Below are 11,784 nucleotides of genomic sequence, written 5' to 3' on the forward strand. Positions count from 1 at the left end.
GCCGGCCTGCGCCGTCTCTCAGCAGTTGGCTCCACTCACTGCAGCAGGCAGAAAGGCATTTGCTACTGATGTGTTCAGCTCTCAGAGGATTGTCTGCACTAGATACAACTGTAACAAACCCTCAGCTGTGTGATGGATTACATTTGTACAGCCGATGGCCTTGTTACAATGTATCAGTGTAGGCTAGTCTAGGGCAGATGTGTGCTGCTGTGTGGAGCTCAGAGGATTGTCTGTCATGTGATGCCCTGCTGGTATTTGTAGTGCATCCAAACGCCTCACACAGCTTCATCTGCAGCACGTCCCACTGTTTGTCAGTGAGTGGAAGAAAACCGGCTGTTGCTTCGCTCTCCTCCTCTCCCGTAATTAGAGGACATAAACATCATGGCCGCCGCTCAGGAAGGCGCCTCCAGGCCAATTTATTCAGACAAAATTGCAATGGAAGAGATTAAAGTGGAGCCCACCGAAATCTCTAGTGACAGATGCAGGGGGGGTCCCCCGCCCTCCGCCAGATCACAGCCTGACATCTGGAGCCTTAATGCCCCGAATCCCCTCCTGTGCAATCAGCAGGAAAGAGGAGCGTGGCACGGACTAGGGACCCCCGGGACATATGGACACAGAGACCCTCCCGACTGGAAACTCTGGACCGACGGATCACTGGGAGACGCAGCCATCCCACCTCCGACACCCTCCATTACGACCCCCGACAACCTCCATCATCCCCCCCCCCCCCCCCCGACACCCATCATCATTACCCCCCGGACAAGATCCACCATTACCGCTGGCCCCCCTTTATCCCAACCCCCCCGACACCCTCCATCCCCACATCCCTGTACACTGACCCCACACATCAAGGCTTTGGACGCCAGTCTCCACAATGGGGTGCGGGCTAAATCTCGGGAGTCCTCCTTGTGTAGGGTTCTTACAAGCAATGCTACCTGGGAAAGAGAATGCAATTGAGCATCACAGGTGTGCACCACAGTGCGTCCGTACAACCGCCAGCAGGCCGGTGGTCACCCTGCGCCATGTGGGCCCCTGAAACCTCTCTTCCCTCCATCAGAGGGCCACACACCATGTATCTGCCGTGTGGTTGGTGGCAAATTCTGCTGTGGATCTGCGCAGGTTTCACTCTACGATGGCGGCAGAACTAGGCCGAGGACAAGAGGGGCGGCCCGGACCCCAGCATTCAGGGCGTGACAGACACTTATCAGACTGTCCGAAGAAGACCTGCTCTACTCGAAAACCGCAACCAATCAGAGCGCAGCTTTCATTTTTCAAATACAGAATATGGAATGAGAGCTGCGCTGTGATTGGTTGCTATGGGCAACAAAGCCAGTTTTACTTTTAGACAGTCTCTATATAATGGCCGCCACCAGGAAAATCCATCCTACCTCACCTGAGAGAAGCAATTATAACCCAGGTCTCCTCACAGCTCCTTCTGAGGCCAGTGTCAGGAGGGCGTAGTATGGACCAGTGGCCCAGCCGTGGGTTCAATGACCCGAGCCATTTCAGGGTGGGGAGAGGATGACTGTAGGACAGGAGAATACAGTCTATTTCCCCCTGTTATCAGCCATTTCAGGGGAGAGGATGACTGTAGGACAGGAGAATACAGTCTATTGCCCCCTGTTATCAGCCATTTCAGTGGAGAGGATGACTGTAGGACAGGAGAATACAGTCTATTGCCCCCTGTTATCAGCCATTTCAGGGGAGAGGATGACTGTAGGACAGGAGAATACAGTCTATTGCCTCCTGTTATCAGCCATTTCAGGGGAGAGGATGACTGTAGGACAGGAGAATACAGTCTATTGCCCCCTGTTATCAGCCATTTCAGGGTGGGGAGAGGATGACTGTAGGACAGGAGAATACAGTCTATTTCCCCCTGTTATCAGCCATTTCAGGGGAGAGGATGACTGTAGGACAGGAGAATACAGTCTATTGCCCCCTGTTATCAGCCATTTCAGGGGAGAGGATGACTGTAGGACAGGAGAATACAGTCTATTGCTCCCTGTTATCAGCCATTTCAGGGGAGAGGATGACTGTAGGACAGGAGAATACAGTCTATTGCTCCCGGTTATCAGCCATTTCAGGGGGGAAGATGACTGTAGGACAGGAGAATACAGTCTATTGCTCCCCGTTATCAGCCATTTCAGGGGGAGAGGATGACTGTAGGACAGGAGAATACAGTCTATTGCTCCCCGTTATCAGCCATTTCAGGGGAGAGGATGACTGTAGGACAGGAGAATACAGTCTATTGCCCCCTGTTATCAGCCATTTCAGGGGAGAGGATGACTGTAGGACAGGAGAATACAGTCTATTGCCCCCTGTTATCAGCCATTTCAAGGAAGAGGATGACTGTAGGACAGGAGAATACAGTCTATTGCCCCCTGTTATCAGCCATTTCAGGGGAGAGGATGACTGTAGGACAGGAGAATACAGTCTATTGCCCCCTGTTATCAGCCATTTCAGGGGAGAGGATGACTGTAGGACAGGAGAATACAATCTATTGCCCCCTGTTATCAGCCATTTCAGGGGAAAGGATGACTGTAGGACAGGAGAATACAGTCTATTGCCCCCTGTTATCAGCCATTTCAGGGTGGGGAGAGGATGACTGTAGGACAGGAGAATACAGTCTATTGCCCCCTGTTATCAGCCATTTCAGGGGAAAGGATGACTGTAGGACAGGAGAATACAGTCTATTGCTCTCTGTTATCAGCCATTTCAGGGGAGAGGATGACTGTAGGACAGGAGAATACAGTCTATTGCTCCCTGATATCAGCCATTTCAGGGTGGGGAGAGGATGACTGTAGGACAGGAGAATACAGTCTATTGCCCCCTGTTATCAGACATTTCAGGGGAGAGGATGACTGTAGGACAGGAGAATACAGTCTATTGCCCCCTGTTATCAGCCATTTCAGGGGAGAGGATGACTGTAGGACAGGAGAATACAATCTATTGCCCCCTGTTATCAGCCATTTCAGGGGAGAGGATGACTGTAGGACAGGAGAATACAGTCTATTGCCCCCTGTTATCAGCCATTTCAGGGAAGAGGATGACTGTAGGACAGGAGAATACAGTCTATTGCTCCCTGTTATCAGCCATTTCAGGGGAGAGGATGACTGTAGGACAGGAGAATACAGTCTATTGCTCTCTGTTATCAGCCATTTCAGGGGAGAGGATGACTGTAGGACAGGAGAATACAGTCTATTGCTCCCTGTTATCAGCCATTTCAGGGGAGAGGATGACTGTAGGACAGGAGAATACAATCTATTGCCCCCTATTATCAGCCATTTCAGGGGAGAGGATGACTGTAGGACAGGAGAATACAGTCTATTGCTCCCTGTTATCAGCCATTTCAGGGGAGAGGATGACTGTAGGACAGGAGAATACAGTCTATTGCCGCCTGTTATCAGCCATTTCAGGGGGGAGGATGACTGTAGGACAGGAGAATACAATCTATTGCCCCCTGTTATCAGCCATTTCAGGAGAGAGGATGACTGTAGGACAGGAGAATACAGTCTATTGCCCCCTGTTATCAGCCATTTCAGGGGAGAGGATGACTGTAGGACAGGAGAATACAGTCTATTGCTCCCTGTTATCAGCCATTTCAGGGGAGAGGATGACTGTAGGACAGGAGAATACAATCTATTGCCCCCTATTATCAGCCATTTCAGGGCAGAGGATGACTGTAGGACAGGAGAATACAGTCTATTGCTCCCTGTTATCAGCCATTTCAGGGGAGAGGATGACCGTAGGACAGGAGAATACAGTCTATTGCCCCCTGTTATCAGCCATTTCAGGGGAGAGGATGACTGTAGGACAGGAGAATACAGTCTATTGCCCCCTGTTATCAGCCATTTCAGGGGAGAGGATGACTGTAGGACAGGAGAATACAGTCTATTGCCCCCTGTTATCAGACATTTCAGGCCACAGAGAGGATGACTGATAGTTGTGATTCAGTGGAGCAGAGCTGCTGTGTAAACCATGGGGGGGGGGGGGGGGGGGGAAGGGTCCTAAAGGAGCAATGATGGCAGTAGGTCAGCAGAGGAGGTTACTTGAGAGCTTTTCTAGTCTGCACAAACTTTCACCAGAACTAAAACTCCCAGCATGTAGTTATATATAGGTCAGCGCCGCTGCCCGCATCCTCCGATCACCCATTGCTTGGTTACAGCAGCCGCCATAATCCGCGCTCTGCGATTACCTCAGTACCGAGGACTGGAGAACCAAACGTCCCATGTAACGGGTTATCTAAGGCAGAGAAGCAACAACTGCTAAGAAGGAATTGCCGCCTATCCATTCACTAGAGATCAGCGGTGACATCACGAAGAATGCCGCCTATCCATTCACTAGAGATCAGCGAAGACATCACGAAGAATGCCGCTTATCCATTCACTAGAGATCAGCGGTGACATCACTGAGAATGCCGCCTATCCATTCACTAGAGATCAGCGGTGCCATAATCCTCTACTAAAAGACCTGCAATGTAATATTAATGTATTTCAATAATGTAAAGTCCCAGAATGTTGATGTCTTGGGTTTATGTAACCACTGATAAGCAGCTGGTAAGGGATGCTGGGAGTTGTAGTCCAATATCCCACATAGCGCGGTCGCACTGTTACTCTCTGTGCTTTGACACTTTCTCACTGCCAGGACAGATTCCCATGAAGCAGTTCGCACCCCGATCCGCGCCTCCACCTGTGACAAGTTACATGGAGCGGCACCACGAGATCGGCGGTGACCGGGCAGCAGACAAACAGCCTGTCCTGGAAGCAGAAGGAGCGAGCGTACAGCAGGAGTGCTGCGTACTGCCCGCACCTCACTGTGCACACAAGACACTGCTGTGTGTGCTGCTGAAATAAGTGCACGCGGGGTGGTGTATGGTCTACTATATATGGTGTATTATATATGGTCTAGTGTAGTTTGTTACGTGCAGTGTACGGTGTAGTATATACAGTATGTTGTAGTGTTGTGTAGGCTGTGATCTGCAGAACTATGGACAGCACGGCGGCTCAGTGGTTAGCACTGGTGCCTTGCAGCGCTGGGGTCCAAGGTTCGAATCCGACCAAGGACAACATCTGCATGGAGTTTGTATGTTCTCCAAAGACAGACTGATAGGGGCTTAGATTGTAAGCCCCATTGGGGACAGTTGGATGCTAATGTCTGTAAAGCGCTATATAAGTGCATAAATAAATAAAAAAGAACTGTGTATGGTGTTGTAGTATATATGGTACGGTGTGAAGTACATATTGTGCAGGGTGTACGATATATGGTGGTGTTGCATAGTGCAGCATATACATTGTAGTGCTATGTAATCTAGGGAGTAGTGTTGTCTCACTAGAAGTCACAGTACATCTTTGGGAGCAAAGGCCCAAGTTGGGGTTCTTTTCCGTCTGGTAATGGTCAGGCCTGCAGAAGGCTAAATTAGAACCTATATATAGCCTTACACTTTAAGGAGCATCATGACTGTGACCCAAGAGGCCCGAGGGGCATTGACAAGATCACCATCTTGAAAACCGAAATCCCTCTGGGTTTAAACGAGGCGGTTAGTTTTGGGTCCTTTTTATGGTTTTCTTTCTTTTGGGGTATTTATGTGTCTAACGCCTTTTACTTCTATTCTCTGTAGAGCACCTTTGTGACTGATACTTTGAGAGGCATTGGCTCAACTTCATCTATTTAGACGCTGCTCTGCGATGCACGATTCACTTTCACGATTGTTATTATGTATTGGATATATTGTTATGAATTTTTTAAGTGTTTATACATTTTTATTATATTACTCACTTATGTATGAATTGATATATATGTATTTTATTGCACTTCATCACTTTTTCTCTTGTGTATTATATACTGACTAACTGGATATATTATGTATTGTTGAATCATGTATTATCACAATAGTAAGTATTTTTTATTTCCTAATTATGTATTATTACGGCATTATGTCTGTAATACTATTTAATTATGTCATTTGTTTTTCACCATCATGTGCACTTTTTGATCATCACGGTTGTAATATTATGTTTCTTTTTATACTTTAATTAGATCTTCGCACTGTTTTTGATGCACTATGCACTTTAGGGCCTTACATTGTGTTGTGAGTTCAGCGTCCTTTATGAATCAGACTGGTACGCATCCCGCGCATGCGCTGGTCTGGCGCATCATGTGGTGCTCCATTCAGCTTGCTCCCATGGTGACCGGCGTCTTTACTCATGTGTTGCGCTTCATTGCGCAGCGTGATGACACGCCTGGGGCAGGTCACATGGGACCGGGCGGCGCGCCATGATGATGCGGCCACTCATCATGCGAGGTATGAGACCGTAATAGTCACAGGTGCTTTGTAAGATAAATATATGCCCCATTTACTTTGTGACTCAGCCTCCTGACGAAGCCAGAGTCTGCGCCGGTAGCGCTGGGTCACTTGCCTACCATGGGCAATTATTACTAGTTTTTATATCGGTCTTGTGTCTTCCTGATGTGTTCCCTCGCAGGTAACTAAGGTATTGCATTGGGTTTCCATAATGACCGCTATCAGCAATGTTACTTCTATAGTGGATAGTGTATTGCCCTGAGGATAGACACTTTACATGTTATTTTTGTTTATGTAACTCCATGCTGGGCATGTGATCCGGTGACCTACCTGCTTGGTCTCTGATACACGGGGATTCTCTGTTGGAGCCTCAGCTTATGTTTTCACCATTATTTATATTACTTTGATATTTTGTTCTAATAAACTTTGTATATTTTATACTGATTAGTTGTAATATTCTTTTGGGGTATTGGTTCAGTTAGATTGTGCTGTCTCCAGGGTAGTGTATAGGGTGTAGTGTTGTATATAGGGTGTAGTGGTGTCTCCGATGTACAGTGTAGTAGTGTATAGGGTGTAGTGTTGTCTCCAGTGTAGTATATAGGGTGTAGTGGTGTCTCCAGTGTAGTGTTGTTTATAGGGTGTACAGTGTAGTGTTGTCTCCAGAGTAGTGCATAGGGTGTAGTGTTGTGTACAGTGTAGTGTATAGGGTGTAGTGTTGTCTCCAGTGTAGTGCATAGGGTGTAGTGTTGTCTCCAGTGTACAGTGTAGAGTATAGGGTGTAGTGTAGTGTTGTCTCCAGTGTACAGTGTAGTGTATAGGGTGTAGTGTAGTGTAGTCTCCAGAGTAGTGCATAGGGTGTAGTGTTGTCTCCAGTGTACAGTGTAATGTATAGGGTGTAGTGTAGTGTTGTCTCCAGTGTAGTGTATAGGGTGTAGTGTTGTCTCCAGTGTACAGTGTAGTGTATAGGGTGTAGTGTTGTCTCCAGTGTACAGTGTAGTGTATAGGGTGTAGTGTAGTGTTGTCTCCAGTGTGCAGTGTAGTGTATAGGGTGTAGTGTAGTGTTGTCTCCAGTGTGCAGTGTAGTGTATAGGGTGTAGTGTAGTGTTGTCTCCAGTGTAGTATATAGGGTGTAGTGGTGTCTCCGGTGTATAGTGTAGTGTTGTCTCCAGTGTAGTGTTGTTTATAGGGTGTACAGTGTAGTGTATAGGGTGTAGTGTAGTGTTGTCTCAATTGTAGTGTATAGGGTGTAGTGGTGTCTCCGGTGTATAGTGTAGTGTTGTCTCCAGTGTAGTGTATAGGGTGTAGTGGTGTATAGTGTAGTGTAGTGTTGTCTCCAGTGTACAGTATAGGGTGTAGTGTAGTGTTGTCTCCTGTGTAGTATATAGGGTGTAGTGGTGTCTCCGGTGTATAGTGTAGTGTAGTGTTGTCTCCAGTGTAGTGGTGTCTCCGGTGTATAGTGTAGTGTAGTGTTGTCTCCAGTGTACAGTATAGGGTGTAGTGTAGTGTTGTCTCCTGTGTAGTATATAGGGTGTAGTGGTGTCTCCGGTGTATAGTGTAGTGTAGTGTTGTCTCCAGTGTAGTGGTGTCTCCGGTGGATAGTGTAGTGTAGTGTTGTCTCCAGTGTACAGTATAGGGTGTAGTGTAGTGTTGTCTCCAGTGTAGTATATAGGGTGTAGTGGTGTCTCCAGTGTAGTATATAGGGTGTAGTGTTCTCTCCAGTGTAGTGTTGTTTATAGGGTGTACAGTGTAGTGTATAGGGTGTACAGTGTAGTGTATAGGGTGTAGTGTAGTGTTGTCTCCAGTGTAGTGTATAGGGTGTAGTGGTTTCTCCGGTGTATAGTGTTGTGTATAGTGTTGTCTCCAGTGTAGTATATAGGGTGTAGTGGTGTCTCCGGTGTACAGTGTAGTGTATAGGGTGTAGTGTTGTTTATAGAGTGTTGTGTATAGGGTAGTGTAGTGTTGTGTTGTCTCCAGTGTAGTGCATAGGGTTTAGTGTTGTCTACAGTGTAGTGTGCAGTGTTGTGTCCAGTGTACAGTAAAGTGCATAGGGTGTAGTGTTGTCTCCAATGTACAGTGTAGTGTATAGGGTGTAGTGTTGTCTGCAGTGTTGTGTATAGGGTGTAGTGTTGTGTATAGGGTGTAGTGATGTGTATAGGGTGTAGTGCTGCGTCAGGTGTAGTGTATACGGTGTAGAGCTGTGTCCGGCACGGTGTCGTGTATACAGTGTAGTGCTGTGTCAGGTGCGGTGTAGTATATAGTGTGCAGTGTTGTATCCGGCGCGGTGTAGTGTATACGGTGTAGTGCTGTGTCAGGCGCGGTGAAGTGTATACGGTGTAGTGCTGTGTCAGGCGCGGTGTAGTGTATACGGTGTAGTGCTGTGTCAGGCGCGGTGTAGTGCTGTGTCCGGTGCGGTGTAGTGTATACGGTGTAGTGCTGTGTCCGGCGCGGTGTAGTGCTGTGTCCGGCGCGGTGTAGTGCTGTGTCCGGCGCGGTGTAGTGCTGTGTCCGGCGCGGTGTAGTGCTGTGTCCGGCGCGGTGTAGTATATACGGTGTAGTGCTGTGTCCGGCGCGGTGTAGTATATACGGTGTAGTGCTGTGTATATCGCGGTGTAGAGCTGTGTCCGGTGTAGTGTATATGGTGTAGTGCTGTGTCAGACGCGGTGTAGTGCTGTGTCAGACGCGGTGTAGTGTATACGGTGTAGTGCTGTGTCCGGCGCGGTGTAGTGTATACGGTGTAGTGCTGTGTCCGGCGCGGTGTAGTGTATACGGTGTAGTGCTGTGTCAGACGCGGTGTAGTGCTGTGTCAGACGCGGTGTAGTGTATACGGTGTAGTGCTGTGTCCGGCGCGGTGTAGTGTATACGGTGTAGTGCTGTGTCCGGCACGGTGTAGTGTATACGGTGTAGTGCTGTGTCAGACGCGGTGTAGTGCTGTGTCAGACGCGGTGTAGTGCTGTGTCAGACGCGGTGTAGTGCTGTGTCAGACGCGGTGTAGTGCTGTGTCAGACGCGGTGTAGTGTATACGGTGTAGTGCTGTGTCCGGCACGGTGTAGTGTATACGGTGTAGTGCTGTGTCAGGTGCAGTGTACTGTATACAGTGTAGTGCTGTGTCCGGCGCGTCCTCGTGTATACGGTGTAGTGCTGTGTCAGGTGCAGTGTAGTGTATACGGTGTAGAGCTGTGTCCGGCGCGGTGTAGTGTATACGGTGTAGTGCTGTGTCCGGCGCGGTGTAGTGTATACGGTGTAGTGCTGTGTCCGGCACGGTGTAGTGTATACGGTGTAGTGCTGTGTCAGACGCGGTGTAGTGCTGTGTCAGACGCGGTGTAGTGCTGTGTCAGACGCGGTGTAGTGCTGTGTCAGACGCGGTGTAGTGCTGTGTCAGACGCGGTGTAGTGCTGTGTCAGACGCGGAGTAGTGTATACGGTGTAGTGCTGTGTCCGGCGCGGTGTAGTGTATACGGTGTAGTGCTGTGTCCGGCACGGTGTAGTGTATACGGTGTAGTGCTGTGTCAGGTGCAGTGTACTGTATACAGTGTAGTGCTGTGTCCGGCGCGTCCTCGTGTATACGGTGTAGTGCTGTGTCAGGTGCAGTGTAGTGTATACGGTGTAGAGCTGTGTCCGACGCGGAGTAGTGTATACGGTGTAGTGCTGTGTCCGGCGCGGTGTAGTGTATACGGTGTAGTGCTGTGTCCGGCACGGTGTAGTGTATACGGTGTAGTGCTGTGTCAGGTGCAGTGTACTGTATACAGTGTAGTGCTGTGTCCGGCGCGTCCTCGTGTATACGGTGTAGTGCTGTGTCAGGTGCAGTGTAGTGTATACGGTGTAGAGCTGTGTCCGGCGCGGTGTAGTGTATACGGTGTAGAGCTGTGTCCGGCGCGGTGTAGTGTATACGGTGTAGTGCTGTGTCCGGCGCGGTGTAGTGTATACGGTGTAGTGCTGTGTCAGGTGCAGTGTAGTATATAGTGTGCAGTGCCCGGCGGCCACATTCCTGCACTGCCCCCCTCCCTCCTCCGGTGCTGTATTCCGGTCACGTCCGGTCGGCTCCCGGTGTCACACTGTATCACACACACCACATACTATGTATCGGTCGCTCCCCGCGCCGGGTGAGGGGCCCCGGGAGCTGACACTCACCCACTCCGTATTTCTCCTCCTCCGTTGGGGTCCACATCGTCCCGGGAGCAGCGGGTGAGATCACAGTGCCCGGAGCACGGAGGGGTCACCCGGACGGGCAGGCGGCGGGGGGGCCCGGGAGAGCCGCATGTCCTCCGCTCTGTGTACACGCCGATCCTGGGGATGATGCACCGAGAGCAGCGGGAGGAGGAGGCGAGGGCGGGACGGCGGCGGAGAGGAGGAGGAGCGGGGCCGGGGGGACGACACTCGGGTTATATAGTGTATATACCCCCCCCCATATATAATATACAGCCCGGGGCTGAGAGGACGACACACGGGGTATATAGTATATACCTCCCCCCCCCATATATATAATATACAGGCCCCCCCATATATAATATACACCCCCCCCCCATATATATAATATACAGCCCGGGGCTGAGAGGACGACACACGGGGTATATAGTATATACCCCCCCCCCCCATATATATAATATACAGGCCCCCCCATATATAATATACCCCCCCCCCCCCATATATATAATATACAGCCCGGGGCTGAGAGAACGACACACGGGGTATATAGTATATACCTCCCCCCCCCATATATATAATATACAGGCCCCCCCCCATATATAATATACACACACCCCCCCCCCCCCCCATATATATAATATACAGCCCGGGGCGGGGGGACGACACTCCGATTATATAGTGTATACCTCCCCCCCCCCTATATAATATACAGCCCGGGGCTGAGAGGACGACACACGGGGTATATAGTATATACCTCCCCCCCCCCATATATATAATATACAGCCCCCCCCCATATATAATATACACCCCCCCCCCCCATATATATAATATACAGCCCGGGGCGGGGGGACGACACTCCGATTATATAGTGTATACCTCCCCCCACCCATATATATAATATACATGCCACCCCCCATATATAATATACACCCCCCCCCCCCCCCCCATATATATAATATACAGCCCAGGGCTGGGAGGACGACACACGGGTTATATAGTATATACACCTCCCCCCCCCCCCATATATATAATATACAGCCCCCCCCCATATATAATATACAGGGCCCCCCCCCCCCCCATATATAATATACAGCCCGGGGCCGGGAGGACAACACATGGGTTATATAGTATATACACCTCCCCCCCCCCCCATATATATAATATACAGCCCCCCCCCCATATATAATATACAGGGCCCCCCCAATATATAATATGCAGGGCCCCCCCTTCCCCATATATATAATATACAGCCCGGGGCCGGGAGGACAACACATGGGTTATATAGTATATACACCCCCCCCTCTATATAATATACAGGCCCCCCCCATATGTATAATATAC

At 49.6% G+C, this 11,784-nt stretch overlaps 1 protein-coding gene across 3 annotated transcripts in view; it reads right to left on the reverse strand.

Moving 5' to 3' along the window:
• The window catches only part of DOCK3 (dedicator of cytokinesis 3), a 122,389-nt gene extending 111,775 nt beyond the window's left edge, over positions 1–10,614 (reverse strand). For all 3 annotated transcript variants that reach the window (XR_005774188.1, XM_040407110.1, XM_040407109.1), the window contains exon 1: positions 10,429–10,614. Coding sequence is in view for 2 of the 3 variants with exons in the window: in XM_040407110.1 (XP_040263044.1) it covers positions 10,429–10,465 (37 nt within the window). In the remaining variant the exon portion in view is untranslated. The remainder of the gene's footprint in view (positions 1–10,428) is intronic.
• Positions 10,615–11,784: the final 1,170 nt, after the last annotated feature.

This window comes from Bufo bufo, chromosome 9 (genome assembly GCF_905171765.1).
Source record: "Bufo bufo chromosome 9, aBufBuf1.1, whole genome shotgun sequence".
In the NCBI taxonomy this organism is placed as follows: Eukaryota; Metazoa; Chordata; class Amphibia; order Anura; family Bufonidae; genus Bufo; species Bufo bufo.